At 44.0% G+C, this 21,223-nt stretch overlaps 2 protein-coding genes across 2 annotated transcripts in view; both read right to left on the bottom strand.

The window, feature by feature from the left end:
* LOC134088040 (E3 ubiquitin-protein ligase TRIM7-like) overlaps window positions 1–13,416 on the bottom strand; it is a 17,621-nt gene extending 4,205 nt beyond the window's left edge. Inside the window, exons 1-3 of the mRNA XM_062541936.1 lie at window positions 12,941–13,416; window positions 12,357–12,530; window positions 8,597–8,643 (exon numbers count right to left, since the gene is read on the bottom strand). Coding sequence (XP_062397920.1) covers window positions 8,597–8,643; window positions 12,357–12,530; window positions 12,941–13,212 — 493 coding nt within the window. The 5' untranslated portion in view covers window positions 13,213–13,416. The remainder of the gene's footprint in view (window positions 1–8,596; window positions 8,644–12,356; window positions 12,531–12,940) is intronic.
* LOC134088012 (protein NLRC5-like) overlaps window positions 1–21,223 on the bottom strand; it is a 116,538-nt gene that overhangs the window by 46,090 nt on the left and 49,225 nt on the right. Inside the window, exons 22-23 of the mRNA XM_062541900.1 lie at window positions 19,259–19,429; window positions 13,938–14,111 (exon numbers count right to left, since the gene is read on the bottom strand). Coding sequence (XP_062397884.1) covers window positions 13,938–14,111; window positions 19,259–19,429 — 345 coding nt within the window. The remainder of the gene's footprint in view (window positions 1–13,937; window positions 14,112–19,258; window positions 19,430–21,223) is intronic.

A 21,223-nucleotide genomic window follows, 5' to 3' on the forward strand; every position in this document is an offset into this window, starting at 1 on the left:
ACAAGTGTTGGTGCATGAGCCTGGAAACGATCTCACAGTCATGTTACCCAGTTGTGGAGTATCTGACTATTAAATGGCGTCCGTTTTACCTGCTGAGAGAGTTTCCTGTACTTCTGACAGCTGTTTACATTCCACTAGACGCCCCTGCTGCAGCGGCACTTGAACTGAATGTTCACATCTGCAATCAAGAGAGTCAGCACCAGGAAGCAATCCCCATCATAACAGGTGACATCAATCACTGCAACCTGAAAACAGACCTTCTCAAGTACCACCAGCACCTGTCCCACCAGGGGCGATCGGAACCTTGACCACTGCTAAACCCCACTGAAAGACTCATACGGGTCTGTACCAAATACACACTTTGGTAAATCGCACCATTTGTCGGTGCTCCTGCTGCCGGCCTACAAACCAGAGCTAAACCATGAGCAACCAGCAGTGAGTGAAGTTTAATTCTGGTCTGCAGAACACGAGTCTGAACTTCAGAACTGCTTTGACACAACTGACTGGTCTGTGTTCAAAGACTCCTCGGCGGAGCTGGACGAGTACACTGATTCTATGACGGACTACATCAGGACCTGCATGGACTTGTGCGTGCCGTCCCATACTGTCTGATCCTTTCCCAACCAGAAGTCCTGGGTAAACAACTCTGTTTATCTGAGCCTGAGGGAGAGTACCACGTTATTTCCAATGAAATGCAATAAAAGCGATAAAAGCAATAAAGAGCATGGGAATGAGTTGGAGAATGACCTCTGTCGCCTGTGGAAGGGACTGTAGAAGTGGATGGACTATAAAGCGACACCAGCTCTTACTCCCGACTCGGTTCCGGACGAGCTAAATAAATGATGTGCTCGTTTTGAGCCTCGTTACTCTAACCCTGTGGATGAAGGTACACTTCCAGTAGGAGGAGACATCTAACAATTCTTCAGTTCCAAATGTTAGGGGAGGGCTGAGTCACTCCCTCTTTTCTCTGTGTGTGTGTGTTTGTGTGTGTGTGTGTGTGTGTGTGTGTGTGTGTGTGTGTGTGTGTGTGTGTGTGTGTGTGTGTGTGTGTGTGTCTGTGTCTGTGTCTGTGTGTGTGTGTGTGTGTGTGTGTGTGTGTACATGCTCTGGTAGAAAACACAGTAAGCAGGAACATAGTCTTACAGACTATAACCGCCATAGACACACATGAATTCCATACTCGCTTTGAGTCTCGTGACTCTAACCCGGTAGGAGGAGACATCTTACAGGTGACACAGGCTGAAGTCAGCAAAACTTTTAAAACGGTTTAAAATTCACAAAGCTGCCGGCGCTGATGGCATCCCGTGTTGTGTCCTCAAGACGTGCGCCACTCAGCTGTCACAAGTCTACACTGCCATCTTCAACTTGTCCCTGTCCTGGTGCACAGTGCCTGTGTGTTTCAAAAAGACACTGATTGTGCCAGTGCCCAAGAAAAGTGCTGTTTCTTGCCTGAATGACTACCGGCCCATCGCCCTAACCTCCGTGGTGATGAAGTGCCTGGAGAGACTGGTTGCAGCCTACATCAATAAACACCTCCCTGCTTTTCCTGGATCAAGTTCAGTTTGCATCTAAGCACAACAGATATGTAGATGAAGCCATCTCCATCACCTTGCACACTGCCCTAGCTCACCAGGACAAGACAAACACCTGTCAAGATGCTGTTCATTGACTACAGCTCTGCCTTTAACACTGTTGTGCCATCAAGAGACCTGGGTCTGAGCAGCCTCCACACGCTGTCAGAGGAGGGCTGAGTCCATCATCAAGAATGCCTCCCACCCAGCTCACTCCCTATTCTCTCTTCTTCCCTCTGGTAAGTTCTACTAGAGCACACACACACACACACACACACACACACACACACACACACACACACACACACACACACACACACACACACACACACACACACACACACACACACACACACACACAGAGAGAAACAGAGTAAGCAGCAAACACAGTGAGCAGGAACAACGGGAACACAAACACACACACACACACACATACACACACACACACAGAGAAACAGAGTAAGCAGCAACAGTGAGCAGGAAGAACAGGAAACACACACACACACACACACACACACACACACACACACACACACACACACAGAGGGACACACAAATAGAAAATCACACACACTCACAAACAGTCATGAAAGCGCAAATATGCGCACACACTCACAAAAACAGTAAGCAGTAAATTACTTCATGTTGAAAAATGACCAATCACAAGAGGGCCAGTGCTTCCCTTGGTTCTCTCCCCCAAACTATCAAAAGTCAACCCACACGAGCAAAGCTGTACTTCAAGAGAGAGAGAGCAGAATCATCTTATGGCCCCCAGTAGTTGTTTTGTGTTTCACATAACAGCTGTTCTTTACTCACTCGCTGCTGTATCTACGCATTTGAATTAATATGCAATATAATATGCTTGTGAGGATGTCTGATTAAGCATGTGAAATATGGCACTATTCTACCACCATAGACCTCTGTTAACTTCAAACAATCTACTCCACACATAAGGATGACATCCACCCAGCTCACTCCTGCTTTCCCCTGGTAAGAGCTACCAGAGCATTACCACCCACACCACACCATTCAGAGGCAGTGTCCCCCCCCCCCCCCCCCCAAGCTGCCAGAATTCTAAATGGCCTGTGGGTCTTTATTGCCCACATTCTGCCACATTTCTTTTATGATATGCTATACTGAATGCATTGCCATGGTCACTACTTACTACAATTCTACCTACTCTGTTAATTTCACACTTGCTGTACTGCAACCAGGATGTATATTGCTGTGACACAGATTGTCAATCACAAACAGACTGACAGACTTCACCTCTGTATTCAACAGCATCATCCAGGCCCTGCTACAGGACAAGCTCTCCCAGCTGAGTGTGCCTGACTCCACCTGCAGATGGATCACATACTTCCTGTCTGACAGGAAGCAGCAGGAGAAGCTGTGAAAGCCCACCTCCAACCCTCTAACCATCAACAGTGGTTCCCCACAAGGCTGTGTTCTCTCCCCTCTACTCTTCTCCCTTGTGGACTTCAGGAAGAGCCCAGCCTCACCTGCCCCCATCACCCTGTCTGGCTCCCCAGTTAGCACAGTGGAGTCCTTCTGCTTCCTGGGCACCAGAATCACCCAGGACCTGACATGGGAGCTGAACATGAGCTCCAGAACAAAGAAGGCTCAGCAGAGGATGTTCAACCTGCCAAAGCACATGTTGGTGCACTTTTACACTGCCATCATGAAGTCCATCCTAACCTGCTCTATCACTACCTGGTGCGCTGCATCCACTGTCAATGATAAGAGCAGACTGCAGCATATCATGTGTTGCATTGAGAGGATGATTGGCTATGATCTGTCATGTGCAAGCCAGTCTCCCTCACTCCTTGGACAATCATCAGTTTGCATACAGGGCAAATAGATCCACAGATGATGCCCTATCTATAACCCTACACGCTGCCCTGAGCCATCTTGAACAGAGAAACAGCTACGTCAGGATGCTTTTTGTGGATCATCCCCGACATCCTGATCAACAAACTGCTGACCCTCGGACTCCCCTCACCCACCTGCAGCTGGATAAAAGACTTTTTGTCAAACCGTCCACAGACTGTGCGAATTGGCCCCCACCCCTCTTCCACCATCACACTCAGCACCGGCTCACCTCAGGGCTGTGTGCTGAGCCCTCTTCTCTATTCACTCTACACATTTGACTGCCTACCAACATTCCCCACAAACTCTATCATAAAGTTTGCAGATGACACTACCATAGTAGGTCTTATAACAGGCGGGTACGAGTCTGCCTACAGACAGGAAGTGCAGAACCTCTTTGAGTGGTGCTCTGCCAATAACCTCATTCTAAATACCACAAAAACAAAAGAACTCATAATTGACTTCAGAAAACATAACACCCCCCCCCCCAACCTCCTCATAAATGGTGAGTGTGTGGAGAGAGTCAACTCATTCAAATTTCTGGGCATCCACATCACAGACTGTTTCTCCTGGGCAACTAATACCACAGCCATTATCAAAAAAGCTCAGCAGCGCCTTCACTTCTTCAGGATACTGAGGAAAAACAACTTGAATGTGAAGTTGCTAGTGTCATTTTACAGGTCCATCATCGAGAGCATCCTGTCATACGGCATCTCTGTATGGTTTGCTGCATGTTCTACAGCTGACAAAAAATCTTTACAGAGAATCAGAAAAAATGCAGAAAAAATCATTGGTTGCCCCCTCCCCCCCTGTCAGATATTGCACTCAGTCACATTCTTTCAAGAGCTAAGAACATCATCAAGGACAATACTCATCCTGGCCACCATTTGTTTCAACTGTTACCCTCTGGTAGGCGTTTTAGGTCCATACAATCCAGCACCACAAGATTTTAAAATAGCTTCTTTCCAAATGCAATAGTCTCCCTAAACAAACAATAGCTAAACCCAGCCACCTGTGTCACTTTTATATTTGCAGTATCTGACCATTGCTCTGTTTACTCTTTTATTGTGTTTATGTGTTTGTGTGTTTTTATGTCTTATAATGATTATTTATTGTATGTGTGCACCCAGTGGAGTAGCGCTCTAATCTCGTTGTATTGCAAAGTACAATGACAATAAAGGCATTCAATTCAATTAAATTCCATCACTCCATGACCTGCATGATGACTCCAGGACCCTGAGGTCATCCCATTAGATCTGCTGCTACAAGCCAATAGGCTGCCAGGGGCCTCTCATGTGTCATGCTGTACAAGTTCTCCTTCCTCCTGTCTCTGTCACCTCTCTGATGTCTGGCTACTGTAACATGATGTTTTAACTCATTATAAACACAGTGGAATTCTCTAAATTTCAGGGGCAACACACACACACACACACACACAAAGGAGGGGATCAGGGGCAACACACCACACACACAAACACACACACACACACACACACAAAGGAGGGGATCAGGGGCAACACACACACACACACACACACACACACACACACACACACACAGGAGGGGATCAGGGGCAACACACACACACACACACACACACACACACACACATACAGTTCAAAATGTTCAGAATGTTCAAATCAGTGAAAGTATTGGCTATAGTGCAAGCACACACAAGATGGTTTAGCAGCCGTGTTAGCATCAGCATATTACTGCCCTAGCCTGGCAAGCCAAACTATACAGAAATGTATAGTCTGGGGTCGGACCATTCACAGAGCTGAAGCCTGTGGGTGGGATGAACAGTTGTATTTCAAACTGCCTCTGCACGTAATAGGCCAGCATTTGTGACCAATCGTAGCCATTCGGCAAAGTGGCAAATACATCATTCTTTAAAACGAATGACTTGAGTGCTTCTTTCTGCTCAAACTTCAAAGAAACGCCCCAGTCTAACTCTTCCAAAACCGATTCAAATGAGCGCGCTTCGTTACACATCGTTTGAGGACACACGTTTTCAATAAATAACATGAATGTTCAAAAAACTAAGAAGGTAAGGAAATATTTCTGGCGTCATAGAAAAGATAAGTGACTTGGTATGGCATTTTGAGTTGTTCCGTTCACTTTTTCCTTGGTCATGTTTAGTTGGCTGCGTGCTTAACTTAGTTACCATGACTCGGAGTTTTGGTATATCTGTTATATATCCAATGTATTTCCTACCTAAACGTATTAACCGGTAGCCTCGTTGTAAATGTATACAGTCAATGGTTGTAGGCTATCTAGCTGCCACCTTAACCTATGCTCTTATGGCCATTTACGCAATGATGAGAGGCAACATTCTAAGGCGCTCCGTTCCAGAATGTTTGTTGTGATCGTCATGTCCAGAGATGGCTCTGGTCATGTCCATGCTGTCTTTCGATGTTGAGGATATTGATACAAGCCGTGTGTTCTTATCTCTGTGGCGACTGCTAATATCCTGATGAAATAAACAACTTGAAGAAGAGTAGGCCCTAGTTGCTTACCCGCCACAGTGGCGGGTGTGTTGACATATTTCACCCGCCAGCGCGCAAAACTACACGCATTTGGCGGGTGGCTAATTTCCATCCCTGCTCCACACGCTGTCAGAGGAGGGCTGAGTCCATCATCAAGAATGCCAGCCACCCAGCTCACTCCCTATTCTCTAGTGTTCCCTCTGGTAAGTTCTACTAGAGCACACACACACACACACACACACACAGAGAAACAGAGTAAGCAGCAACAGTGAGCAGGAAGAACAGGAAACACACACACACACACACACACAGAGAAACAGAGTAAGCAGCAACAGTGAGCAGGAAGAACAGGAAACACACACACACACAAACACACTCACGCAAACAGAGGGACACACAAATAGAAAATCACACACACTCACAGACAAACAGTCATGAAAGCGCAAATATGCGCACACACAAACAGACACACACTCACAAAAACAGTAAGCAGTAAATTACTTCATGTTGAAAAATGACCAATCACAAGAGGGCCAGTGCTTCCCTTGGTTCTCTCCCCCAAACTATCAAAAGTCAACCCACACGAGCAAAGCTGTACTTCAAGAGAGAGCGAGCAGAATTCATCTTGGAGAGCGTATGGCCCCCAGTAGTTCTTTTGTGTCTCACACAACAGCTGTTCTTTACTCACTCGCTGCTGTACCTACGCATGTGAATTAATATGCAATATAATATGCTTGTGAGGATGTCTTATTGAAATATAGCACTATTCTACCACCATAGACCTCTGTTAACTTCAAACAATCTACTCCACACATAAGGATGCCAGCCACCCAGCTCACTCCTGCTTTCCCCTGGTAAGCGCTACCAGAGCATTACCACCCACACCACACCATTCAGAGACAGCCCCCCCCCCCACCTCCCCCCCAAGCTGTCAGAATCCTAAATGGCCTGTGGGTCTTTATTGCCCACATTCTGCCTTATTTCTTTTATGATATGCTATGCTGTATGCATTGCCATGGTCACTACTTACTTGTTCAATTCTACCTACTCTGTTAATTTCACACTTGCAACCAGGATGTATATTGCTGTGACACAGATTGTCAATCACCAACAGACTGACAGACTTCACATCTGTATTCAACAGCATCATCCAGGCCCTACTAAAGGACAAGCTCTCCCAGCTGAGTGTGCCTGACTCCACCTGCAGATGGATCACAGACTTCCTGTCAGACAGGAAGCAGCAGGAGAAGCCACCTCCAACCCACTAACCATCAGCAGTGTTTCCCCACAATGCTGTGTTCTCTCCCCTCTACTCTTCTCCCTTGTGGACTTCAGGAAGAGCCCAGCCTCACCTGCCCCCATCACCCTGTCTGGCTCCCCAGTTAGCACAGTGGAGTCCTTCTGCTTCCTGGGCACCAGAATCACCCAGAACCTGACATGGGAGCTGAACAGAGGATGTTCAACCTGCCAAAGCACATGATGGTGCACTTTTACACTGCCATGGACATCATGAAGTCCATCCTAACCTGCTTTATCACTACCTGGTGCGCTGCATCCACTGCCAACGATAAGAGTAGACTGCAGCATATCATGTATTGTATTGTGAGGATGATTGGCTGTGATCTGCCATCACTCCATGACCTGCATGACTCCAGGACCCTGAGGTCATCCCTTAGTTCTGCTGCTACAAGCCTCGAGTTCTCCTTCCTCCTGTCTCTGTCATCTCTCTGATGTCTGGCTACTGTAACATGATGTTTTAACTCATTAATGAACATGGTGCCATTCTCTACATTTCCTTTATAGGAGACACAAATAAGTTAAAAATGTTCAGAATGTTCAAATCAGTTCAAATTATTGGCTATAGTGTAAGCACACAAAATATATTGTAGTTTAGCAGCCATGTTAGTACCAGAATATCACTGCCCAGCACCTAAGAGTCTAAATGGACGCCATCATGGAAGTACTGTACATAATATGTCATGTGGTGATCTACAAAGTGTTAAGGATGTCCTGCCTCTTAGACTGTAAACCTAGTTTACCTATGGGTACTAATAAAGTGACCTGACAGACCAGATCTGACCCATCATAGCACTACACCTGTAAAGCAGCAGAGAATGCCATTCAATCACTAGTCCACTGCTGTACATCTCTCACCTCCATTCCCTGTGTACACACATGTGCTTAATATTCACCAAGGTTGTTATCAGAGTCTGAAATCAGACCACAGTGACTTTGTTCTTTCTACTTTTTGTCCCTCAGTCTTGTGCTGTGCTGCTCGGATCTTTCCCCTTCATTCCACACTCACAACACTTTCCTCCAAGTTCAGTACAGATGGGTTGGTGAGGGTGGTATTACACCCTACGCGCTAATCAAGGGAACTTCATTTAGCTGTGAAGGTGCTTCCCACTGAGAGCACTCTGTATTCATGAGGGAGTAGTTCTCTCTCTCTCTCTCTCTCTCTCTCTCTCTGACAATGCTTTCATGTAAATCATGTGTATGGCTCTTTTTCAGGAAAAGTAAAATCACTCACATTTCCTCAGTCCTGGTTTAACTGTGCCTACTCCTCCATGGAGAGAGATTCATGGAATGTGACTTTGTGAGTGTGTGTGTGAGAGAGGTTCACAAGAGAGAGAAAAGGGTGTGGTTGGTACTTCCATGTAAATCACTCACATTTTCTTGGTCCTGGTTTAATCCTGAACTCTCCTCCATAGTCGTACCTTAAGAAGGATGAGAAAATAAAACACAGGTTTGACACAAAACTGAGATTAGTATGCTAAACTAAGACAATAATATACTTTAGAGTCTGTATATCAAGCAGAGTATTTCTCAGGAGTAGCTTCGTCATAAAGCAAAGTAAAAGTAAAGTGACTTAGGAAGGGACTTAGTGTATTAGTGTGTATTTATCCAGTTCACAGACTCAAATAGACTGATCGTCAGATGGTGAGTCTACCATTACTTTTTATGTATCCTACACACACACACACACACACACACACACACACACACACACACACACACACACACACACACACACACATACAAACTCCACTGCAAGTGGATCATCAACTTTCTCACTGGTAGACCACAGGTCAGCACTGGGCTTCTCTCCTCAAAGACACTAAATATGAACACTGGCTGCCATCAAGTTTGTGTGCCGAGCCTGATGGCACCACTGTTATAGGCTGAATCCCTGATGGTGATGAGACAGCGTTCAGAAGTGAAGTGTCAAGCTCAGTGACATGCTGCTATGGGAACTGAAATCATCTCCCTGTGATTGGATGCCATCAAACAGTTCAGTTTCAGTCTACACTTTAAACATGTAGTGCCATTATGCTGAAACTGGTCTGCAGTGGACAAGCTGGGCTCCTTTAAATTCCTCATAGGTCACATCAGTGAGGACCTCACATGGTCGTACAACACAGATCAGCTAATCTAGAATCACCACCAAACAGCTGGACTTCATGGAAGTCCTTGCACATACTTCTCCAGGTGTTGAGAGTGTGTTACCAAACAGCCCAATAGTGTGGTATGGCAACAGCACTGCTCAGGACCACACTGCATTTGGGTTCTGCTCTCTAATTTGTAACTGCACTGTTGTGAGATTCAGGAACTAGTCAGGTCCGAATAGTGTACATTCAGACAGGCTGTTTTACTCTGTTTTGACCAGATATTTCAAACAAGCTAATTCTTCAAAAACATTACAGACTTCAATTCAATGCATCTTTTCTCACATACAGGCAGTATCTTGTGCCCCTGGGAACGCTAAGTAGGCCATTTTAAGGGGCACCTTATGGACACATTCCTCATAATAATTGTCTGAAGTGGCACTATAGGGCACTGAAACATTTTTCTCATGTAAAGGCCAGTCAAGACACTGCCATTTTAGTAAAATGGTGCCATCTAGTGGTCATTCATTATTTGGTTATGGTTATGGATTTTTGGCAGACCATTTATAACCTGACTTTCGCCAGATCCTGTAGTTCGCTGTCTGCTTCACACAAGGATCTGGGACTTCTCGATAGGAGATGTATTTCTGAAGGCGGGTCCTTGTACAACATCCTCGCATGTGATTTGATAAACCACTTGCCTGTTATCTTGAATGACGTGCTAGGCTTCTTCAAGTTCTTGCCAAACCCGGTCGGAAGAAGAGTAAAAACATCCTTGCCACCAATAAATGTCTTCAAAACTATTCTCTGAAAGAATGAATACTCGATAGATTCGACAAAACGGTTGAAATAGCAGAATCAATGTCAGCACAAGACTCCTCGCTGCGTGCCGCCATTGTTATTTGAATCAAACACTCGCTTCGGCGCTCCTGATTGGCTGCTCATTTTTTGATCACTGGCACAGGGGTTTGGATTGCCCTCGCGTCCAGACCCTTGTGTGGAGCTCAGCGAAACGCCTCTGGTGGAGCATGGCGGAACTACAAGGGTCTGGCGAGAGTCAGGCTAGACCATTTAACCCTATGAGCCCTAAGCTGTTTTAAGGGCATTTTCACTACCTCTAGTTAGAAGCATTTATCCTGGTCATTGTAAGTGCCATTCACACATGCTACATATTGTTTTTTTCAGCACAGTCTAGGCTATCCAGATCTGCCATATCATGTATAAATACTTGCATTGATTTGATTTAAATTTTTAAATAATAAAAATTTGAAAAGCGTACTATACAAATTCTTACATTTTGACGTGTATCTCACCACAGCAAGCTCACATCTCAACGAAACTTGCATGGTTGTGTAGGCCTGACTGTCCTGTCCTGAAAAAATGACTTTTTGGAACTTTTTGCACTCCATATTTGTGACACTAGCTGATCTGACATGACTTGTTTGCGGTAGCACACATGACGTGCACAGATGATGATTCTCTATTCGTTTTACTGCATTGCAATGAACAAAGTAAAGGCAAAAAGTGTTTATTTGTCAAACAAATTTGGATGCAATATGAGTCTTGGATTGGATACCATACAGGAGTTTGCTAGGATCTCAAAACCGTGTTGAACGTGACTTGCCATAGAGAAACACATGATAACATTGGATTATGAACATAGGCTATTATGCCACACAAAAACACGAGGTAAGTGGAGCTAAATGAAGTTATTATATTGCTGTCACTTCGTCTGTTTTATGGCCTAGAAGGTTGTATTTGGTATCTGTGGATAGCTCTAGCTCTCCTCTTTCATCTGACATGCGTGCCATATCTTTTTGATCGCGATTTCACGAGGAAATCAAACGAGAGTAAAGGTAGCCAAAGTTATATGACATTATTATTTGTTTGTAACTTCGTCTGATTTGGTATCAATGCAAAGCTCTGCTTCTCCTCTTTCATTTGATATGCGTGTCATGTCTGTGCGATGCGTGGTCTGCGAGTAATTCAAGCGAGAGTTCTGGATGCGCCGGTGAACGCAGAGCAATATAGACTGTAAATATGATATACTTTGATTTAACTTCATGATTTTATTTTATTTTCATACTTGATCGTACAGACAAGTGTCTAGTGTCGTTGGAAAGCCCCGGTTCTGCTCTTTCCTGCAATATAAGTTTCATCTCGCTGTGACTAATAATAGCGGAGCAATGTAACAAAGAAAATGTGTGCGTTTTTTGACGCACTTCGCGTCCGTCGGGCTCATAGGGTTAAATTGTGGTGCATCATGTTTCTGAAAATCAGAATTATAAGCGATGGACATAGTCTTAGGACATGACAGTTTTTATAATAATTAATCATTTCTCCACATTGCTCCAGTTGATTTCCGTTATTGTTGATGTATCTATCTAACACTGTCCTCGTGGTTGAAAGGAATGTGCCAAGTGTGCTCAAAAGTGTCTTGTGTCTTCTACAAAAAAATCACTTTATTACCATTAAAGTGAAATGGTTGCTGACAAAAATTCAACGCATGCACATGCGCCAAGCACATTTTTTGGGATGAATGAGAGTCAGCGGGAGCCATAAATCAGACCAAAGAATATTTTGCTGGATTGAGTGACGACAGTGTATACTGGAGGTTGGACATATGAACAGTTGTGATGCTCACTTTAGTATGTAAGTGTGTGCTATTGCTCTGTGTGTTGAGGATGTTATTAATTTATCCTAAGTTATTTGTATATTTCATTATTCACCAAGTGTTCAAAGAATCGAACAGAACTCCTTCGCCTTTCAGTAAGTTACTGTGCAAGCTGTCTTACTATTTGCTGCCTGGGTAGATGGCGTGGTGTTATGCATTTTTTAACTAGTGTAAACTGTTCAGGAGCCTCATACTGTATGTGTGAAGTGTGAAGACTTTTACCTGCAGGACCATAAAATGCCCAGTCTAATATGTGGTAGGAGACCATGTGGACACATGAGAATATCAGAACGGTCTCCATCAGAGGATACAAATGGATGACCAGCTCCACTAGAACCTCATCAAACTCAGATAAACACCCAGAACTCACCTGAAAGTCTCTAGTTTACAGTTGGGATCATTCAATCTCTCTGTGAGCTCTCTGACACCTGAGTCTCCTGGGTGATTGTAGCTCAGATCCAGCTGTTTCAGGTAGGAGGGGTTTGATTTGAGGGCAGAGGACAAGAAAGAACAGCCCTTCTGGGTGATCTGACAACCAGACAGTCTGAAACAAGAGATCATATTTCCTCATTATTAGAGAAGGGAAACGCATTACAAGTTGCATGCACTAGCAAATTCATTCCATAATTATGACTGAACCCCATTAACAGCTTTAGAAAAAGCTTACTTTAAAACATACTTTAAATAATAGTAAGAAACAACACTTGACTATGCAGGCAAAATTATTAGATTTTAGGGCAATGGACAAAAAAGCACAACCCTTCTGGGTGATCAGACAACAATAAAAAAAAAAACACATACATTGATTTTGAAAACAATCTAAACCCACCTAAAACTGCATGGACATACAAGGCACATGTCTCAGCATCACACAATTATATTCAGATGTCACTGGCATTTCTTCATGCACAATGGGACAAAGTAATATATTACTTTACATTCCTGATGACTGACCTCAGTGTCTCCAACTTGCATTGCGATTCTCTTAGCCCCACACAGAGCAGCTCCACTCCTTCATCCTGCAGGTCATTGTCACTCATGTCCAGCTCTCTAACATGGGAAGGTGTCCTCTGCAGCACTGATGCCATCATTTCACAGCTTGCTTTAGAGAGGTGACACTGATTTAGCCTGTTTAGAAAATACAGGTGATGTAGGAATAAGAAAAATCTAAAGGTGTTGGTAGGGAAAATTATGCCTTTTTGGTTCATGCAGCATTCAATCTTCATTTCAGTAAAGAGCAAAAACGAAGCATGTGAAACAAACTCAGTCTGGACAATGAAGTTCTCTGTCTTGACCCAGCTTATGTGAAGAGGGCCTTACACATCAACCCTCAATGACTACAACCCTATACACTCACTCCCTTCATGATGAGGCTAGGACCTCAAAACATCCAGACTACCTGCAATGCTTGACCAACTCCAGTTTGCACATCGCCCTAACCGCTCCACTGATGATGCACTTCACCTGAGCCTGGCCCATTTCAAATATAACATGGGCACTTGGTAAGAGAATGTGGCCCACTAGACATCAACACCCCACTGTGCAGCTGGATGTTGGACTTCCACACAGACAGACCCGAACCAGTATGCTTTGTAAAAAAAAAAAAAAAAAACATTTTTGAGACACTTGTCAAAAATACCAAAACCTGCATAATATACCTTTTAGATATTTAGGAAAACATATTTTAGTAATAATATTCAGACACATAGCTTGACTTTATGCAGGCAAAAGGGAGTTGAGGACAAGAAAGCACCGCCTTTCTGGGTGATCAGACAAAGAAAACTGCATACCTGGACAGATACAGTACAGAAAAAGACTAACAGTATTGTAATAAACATGGACTTGCAAAATGACATGACTCAGCATTACACAATCATATTTACATGTCACTGTCATTTCTTCATGCACAATGGGGGGAACATAATATATTATATTACATTCATCAACTCACCTCAGTGTCTCCAGCTTGCATTGTGGATCTCTTAGTCCCACACAGAGCAGCTTCACTCCTTCATCCTGCAGGTCATTGTCACTCATGTCCAGTTCTCTTAGATGGGAAGGTGTCCTCTGCAGCACTGATGCCATCATTTCACAGCTTACTTTAGAGAGGTGACACTGATTTAGCCTGTTTAACAAATACAGGTGATGTAGGAGTAAGAAAAACATAAGGGTGATGGTAAGGCAAGCCAAGACAAGGCAGATTTATTCATAGAGCACATTTCATACAGCAAGGCAACCCAATGTGCTTCACAAACAAACAAAAAAATATGGTAAAAGAAAAGTATAATAGATAAAACATTCACTATTAAACATTTAATAAATCGATAAACATAGATAAACACACACGCATGCACGCCAAACGCACACACGCACGCACACAGATATGCAGTATATGCCTACCCCCATGCCCATACTACATTGATTCATTCATCATTCACATTTCAGTTTGCTTCCTGGCCCTGAATGAGGCCACCAGATGGATTTACATTTACATTTAGTTAGCAGACGCTTTTATCCAAAGAGACTTACATATGTCAATTATATTACAAAGAGCATTCTCTTTTTTTTTAAAGTATATATTTTTTGGCCTTTTTGCCTTTAATGTTACAGGACAGTGAAGAGTAGACAGGAAGCAAGTGGGAGAGAGAGATGGGGTTGGATCGGGACATGACCGCAGGCCGGATTCGAACCTGGGTCCCCATAGGCACTCGGACCCGTACATGGTATGGCGCTGTAGCCTGCTGCGCCACAGCACCCCTCACAAAGGGCATTCTCCCCAGAGTGATTTGGCGTAATGTGCCTTACTCAAGGGCCCAATGGTGGAATTGAACCCAACATTTTTCAAGCTACTGCATGCTATCCAAGCATGATCTTTTTGGTCTTATCTTGATAAGTTCCCAATATGAGAGATCACTGTCAGAAACAGTGAAAAAAGTAGCGACGTTAGTAAAGCCATTTATTTTTAAAGCCATTATTACCATCACTGACACAGACGCCCTCCCATCCATAGCCTACTTGCACATGAATCCAACACAGATTGACAGTTCAGCTCGGTGTTCACATCAACACCACAGCACAATTAGGTTCAATACTCATGCCAGCAAATTAACTTTGTTTCTTATCAAGATGTAGTCCTCCTTAATTTCACTCACTTAAAGTGAGTAGTCCCTCACTACTAGCATTAGTAGTGGGTTTTTTTTAGACACTCCCTAAGTTCCTCCTCCTAAGGAGAAATAATATATTTTTTCACTTCCCCACCTCCACATCATCCACACAATAATTCATATAATTGTAAGCAAGTAGGTATTACTATTCTTAAATCTATACACCAAAGGCTATGCTTTCATGTTAAAGAGAGCATTACATGTATATATTGACTTGTCTCATCTTAGGGCAAAATCAAAAAGCTTAATGAGAATATACCATAAAGGCAACCATAGTTTGCAGTGAGTACTACAGAGTTCTTCTGCAGTAACATGAACAGGTCACATAGAATTACATAGGTACATTACTCTGGGTTTCCCCTATTCATATTTTCCTTACAGTCTGTCAATCAAATGTACTGTCCTGTCTGGAGAACATACTGTACAGTAGGAGTAGGATTGTAGTTTCAGATATAGAGCACATACTGAATTGCTTCAACTTTGTGGTGAGGATCTTCCACAATATCCACATACAACCACAAAGAGAGAGACAGAGAGAGACAGAAAGGGGGGGAGAAGAGAGAGAATTTTACAATGACACAGTAACCGCTCAAGACTCAGGACTCAGACTGAACACTGTATTAAACGGAGGACCAGATCCCCAGGTGTCACTCCTGTGTCACATCACATGTGGGGATGCAACAATATTCTGTAACTGTAACGATGCGTGCCCGAGCGGGTGGATTGGTCAGAGCTGAATGATGGACAAATGCAGAAGTCTTTGATCCAATAAAGGAATTTCTTTATTCTGATGTAAGCTGCCGGCAGGTGATGCAAAAGACAAACAAACACTGATACAAAACGAAAAACAAAAACTGGGACAGTGCCCCCTAGTCTACCTATAGCCTACCTCAAGAGGTCTTTATAGCAGGACCTCTCACACCTGAGGAGGAATCTATCTGTCTCCCGTCTGAGCTATGCAGACCCCATATAGAACACTGGCCTGAACCAATCAACTTAAATCAATTAACAGAGATACACAGCATTTCTGTTCACACATGACATAGGAAATACACATTACTACTAAACTTTCATGTTATTTATCTCCAATGCCATAAGCAACATTACCACGCACAAAATATAATTACCTCTCTGAACACCCCTGCCCACATACGCGCTCCCAACTCCGGGCGCGAAATACGCACACAAAGGGTTCCCTTGCCCAGCACCCCAGTTTGTTCCCTGCCACAAGGAAGTAACTGAAGCACCGAGAACAGGCAAGCACATTCACACCCAAGCATACCTAGAGCTCAAGCATATCTATTTTCCCCAACTAGGAAGCATTGATGTTAAACATGCGCATTTAAAGAACGCTTACCTTGCCGGTAAATATAGCTTACGCTTTAAACCCGGTGCACTACACGGCATAGTCTCCTGTATGAAATAACTCTAAACAATATTTCTATAACTTAACCACAGTCTTAACATGCATCAGGTCTGCCAACAGTACACAAGCAAACATTCACATTGATGATGATTTAATAGCGCAGTCTTTGTTCGCACCGAAGTTTGTAAAGTCATTGTTCACGTTGCGGTGGGAAAGCCGCGTTTGCCAGTGACAGACGCACTGCGCTCTGTCACATAACCCCCCCCTTAAGAGTCTTCGTCCCCGAAGACCATCAAGAAGAAGTCCGGCATGAAACTTCTCAACCCCAGTCATAAACTCCACTGCGCCCCTCACCTCCTGCATGCACTTCACATTTGGGATGACCTAGGCTTTCTGCGGGGGCAATTGGGCTTAATATGACCGGTCTAGCCGCAAAAATAACACCTTTGATCTTCGGGATTTGATCTTGAACTTGTCCCTGCACCACTATACTGACCCCTCTCCCCTCTGTCTGCCCATGGGCCCCTGGTTTCTTTTAAGCCCCCCAGCTCATGCGGCCTCTGACTTTGCCGTGCCCTGATGAAGTCTTCAGCAAGGTGCACGGCTTCCTTAGCAGACACGGGGTTGTGTTCTCGGATCCAGAGCCGCACCTCAGTGTTCACCATCCTGAGAAACTGCTCCAGCACCAGCATGTCCCCAATCTCTTCTTTAGTGTGTGACTGAGGGCACACCCACTTGACAAACAGCTCCTCAAGCCTAGTGAAGAGCTCCTTAGGTGTTTCACCTGGCCGCACTGACGAATTCCGAAACCGCTGCCTGCGGGTCTCCAGGTGGATTTCAAACTTCTCCAGGATAGCTTGCTTCACTCGGTCATAATCCCCCGACTCCCTGATATCCATCGCCAAGTATGCCCCTCTGGCCTTTCCTGTCAGCAATGGTACCAGGTTCAGAACCCATTCAGCTTTTGGACACCGACTAATAACCGCCATACGTTCAAATGTTTCTAAACACTCCTCAATATCCTCTTCTTCAGTGAAGCGCTGCATTTTCAGCCTCCTCCAGCTTGCCAACTGCCCCTCTCGTTCTGTAGGAGCTTGAGATCCCCCTCCTGGGACCGGAACTGGACCTGCTACTGCCGCTGATGCTTGGGCCCCTACCGTTGCTGGTTGGTGGCCTAGCCCCGCCGCTGGATGGACTGGCACTGCCGCTTGGACTGCAAACGCCGACCACTGACGAGCTGCTGGCCCCCATTGCGGCTCGGTCTGAACTTCAGTAGACAGCACCCGTGATGGACTTGTTACCGTAGACACTGGAGCAGAAAGTGACAGCTGGGCTTGGCCACGGGTCCTCCCCAACTCCGTTCTCTCTTGTCGCACCTGGTCTTGCAGAAGGTTGAATTGATGGACCATCCCCTTCCATCTCAGGTCCTGGCGTGCTTGGTCTAGTTTGGCCTGCTCCTCTTGCTTCTGCTGGCCTATTTGGAGTGACTGCCACATTTCCTGGAGATCCTTTAGAGCGTTCTCCATGGATTTCTGAGCGCCGGCCTCATCTTCCGACAGCTCTGATTCCTGTCCTGGATTATGGGTACTCCGCTTCTTTTTGGGACCCATCTCATTTGCCACCTTTCAGTCTGACCTGAGCACGATAGTAGTTTCCGCTGCCACCAAATGTAACGATGCGTGCCCGAGCGGGTGGATTGGTCAGAGCTGAATGATGGACAAATGCAGAAGTCTTTGATCCAATAAAGGAATTTCTTTATTCTGATGTAAGCTGCCGGCAGGTGATGCAAAAGTCAAACAAACACTGATACAAAACGAAAAACAAAAACTGGGACAGTGCCCCCTAGTCTACCTATAGCCTACCTCAAGAGGTCTTTATAGCAGGACCTCTCACACCTGAGGAGGAATCTATCTGTCTCCCGTCTGAGCTATGCAGACCCCATATAGAACACTGGCCTGAACCAATCAACTTAAATCAATTAACAGAGATACACAGCATTTCTGTTCACACATGACATAGGAAATACACATTACTACTAAACTTTCATGTTATTTATCTCCAATGCCATAAGCAACATTACTACGCACAAAATATAATTACCTCTCTGAACACCCCTGCCCACATACGCGCTCCCAACTCCGGGCGCGAAATACGCACACAAAGGGTTCCCTTGCCCAGCACCCCAGTTTGTTCCCTGCCACAAGGAAGTAACTGAAGCACCGAGAACAGGCAAGCACATTCACACCCAAGCATACCTAGAGCTCAAGCATATCTATTTTCCCCAACTAGGAAGCATTGATGTTAAACATGCGCATTTAAAGAACGCTTACCTTGCCGGTAAATATAGCTTACGCTTTAAACCCGGTGCACTACACGGCATAGTCTCCTGTATGAAATAACTCTAAACAATATTTCTATAACTTAACCACAGTCTTAACATGCATCAGGTCTGCCAACAGTACACAAGCAAACATTCACATTGATGATGATTTAATAGCGCAGTCTTTGTTCGCACCGAAGTTTGGAAAGTCATTGTTCACGTTGCGGCGGGAAAGCCGCGTTTGCCAGTGACAGACGCACTGCGCTCTGTCACAGTAACTAATATCAGTATTGCCCAATAAATATTTTGCTGATTGCTATCAGCCTGTAAGTAATGTTTTTGCTTCTCTGCCACTAAATGGTATCAACAACAAGAATGAAGTAAATAAACAAATAAAAAATATAGCCATAATGTAGACCAACCTTAATGTCTGCAGTTTACAGTGGGGACTAGACAGTCCCTTAGAGATGAGCTGACCTCCAGAATCTCCCAGGTTATTGTTACTCAGGTCCAGCTCCATCAGGGAGTTTGATGACTGCAGAACTGAAGCCACAATCTCACACGATGTATCTCTGAGTTTACAGCCAACAAATCTGCAATACATTTGACAGAATTATGACAGAGCTCAACATAAATGAAATTGACTTAACCCTTATAAGGTCTTCGGGTCTGTGGGACCCGTTTTCAGTTTTCATCTTAAGAAAAGTGATACAAATAAATAATTATTTTTTCAAACTGAGATTCATTGGCCTTGGCTCATTTTGTGTGAGGAACATAATTCAGAAAAAAATCTGCATCTGCATCCCACCCCTGCACATTTCTATTACATACAGGGTCTTCGTGGGTCTACTGGACCCGGGGCTATAATGTGTGGAAATCATAGGTCCTGTGTTACCTCATGTGCCCTTTTAGGTTTCTGGGCCTGTGTACAGTGGGTATAGTAAGTATTCACACCCATGCTAAAGTTGACTAAAAAGAGGAATATAAAATCATCTTTTGAGAATTGATCGTAATGCCTTAATTCAAAAAATGAGTAAAAATCAAACCGCTAAGGACACTAATTTTCTTTGTGATTGAAGAATGTATCATAAATAGATAAATGTTCTTCCTTAAATACAGGTTGCATAAGTATTCAACCCCTATGTTAAATTCCCATAGGAGCAGGAGGATTTTTTATATGTTTTTATTTTTAAAGGCCAGCTATTTCATGAATCCAGGATATTATGCATCCTGATAAAGTTCCCTTGGCCTTTGGAATTAAAATAGCCCCACATCATCACATACCCTTCACCATAGATAGAGATTGGCATGGTGCTTTTTCCAGTTAGCCTATTAGCCTGTTTGATTTGCATTGAGCTCAATGAGCATCAAACAGGCTAATTGGCTAACTGTAAAAAGCACCATGCCAATCTCTAGCTATGGTGAAGGGTATGTGATGATGTGGGGCTATTTTAATTCCAAAGGCCAAGGGAACTTTATCAGGATGCATAATATCCTGGATCCATGAAATAGCTGGCCTTTAAAAATAAAAACATATAAAAAATCCTCCTGCTCCTATGGGAATTTAACATAGGGGTTGAATACTTATGCAACCTGTATTTAAGGAAGAACATTTATCTATTTACGATACATTCTTCAATCACAAAGAAAATTAGTGTCCTTAGCGGTTTGATTTTTACTCATTTTTTGAATTAAGGCATTACAATCAATTCTCAAAAGATGATTTTATATTCCTCTTTTTAGTCAACTTTAGCATGGGTGTGAATACTTACTATACCCACTGTATGTGTGTGTGTGTGTGTGTAAGAGAGAGAGTGAGTGAGTGAGGGAGAGAGAGAAAGAGAGAGAGGGAGAGAGAGAGTAAAGCAGGTGAATGGGCCCTTAGTGTGAGCCACCAGTGCAGTTCCCGCACAAGGTTGCAACATTGTTACAAAATTGGAGCACCCAACCCTAACCCAACCCCTAACCCAACAATATCTGCACCCATATTCCCACACATTTCACCATCTGTCCTGCGGGAATGAATACCACACAAGATGGCAAAGCGATTCTCAGTTCAGACTGCCTTAGAATTGATACTGGAAGAGACAGGGGGATTTGAAGATGATGCAGAGGAAGAAGTTTCAGAATCTGAGGATCATGACAGATGTAGTGAGAAAGTTCAGTTTCTAATAAATAATTCACTATAGTTCTGGAAAAACATCCTTCATTTGTACATTAGTTGATCATTGTCCAGTTATGGCTGTTTTATGATGCATTTCCTTAATTTGTTGCATTTGTGCAACAAAAACGAGTAGCACTTCTGTGCATAACCATGTGATTTAACAGAAGTTAAAGGCAACAAATGTAACAAATGTTGTTTACCCAGGTAAAAAAGTAGTATACTT

This window comes from Sardina pilchardus, chromosome 1 (assembly GCF_963854185.1).
Source record: "Sardina pilchardus chromosome 1, fSarPil1.1, whole genome shotgun sequence".
Lineage (NCBI taxonomy): Eukaryota > Metazoa > Chordata > Actinopteri > Clupeiformes > Clupeidae > Sardina > Sardina pilchardus.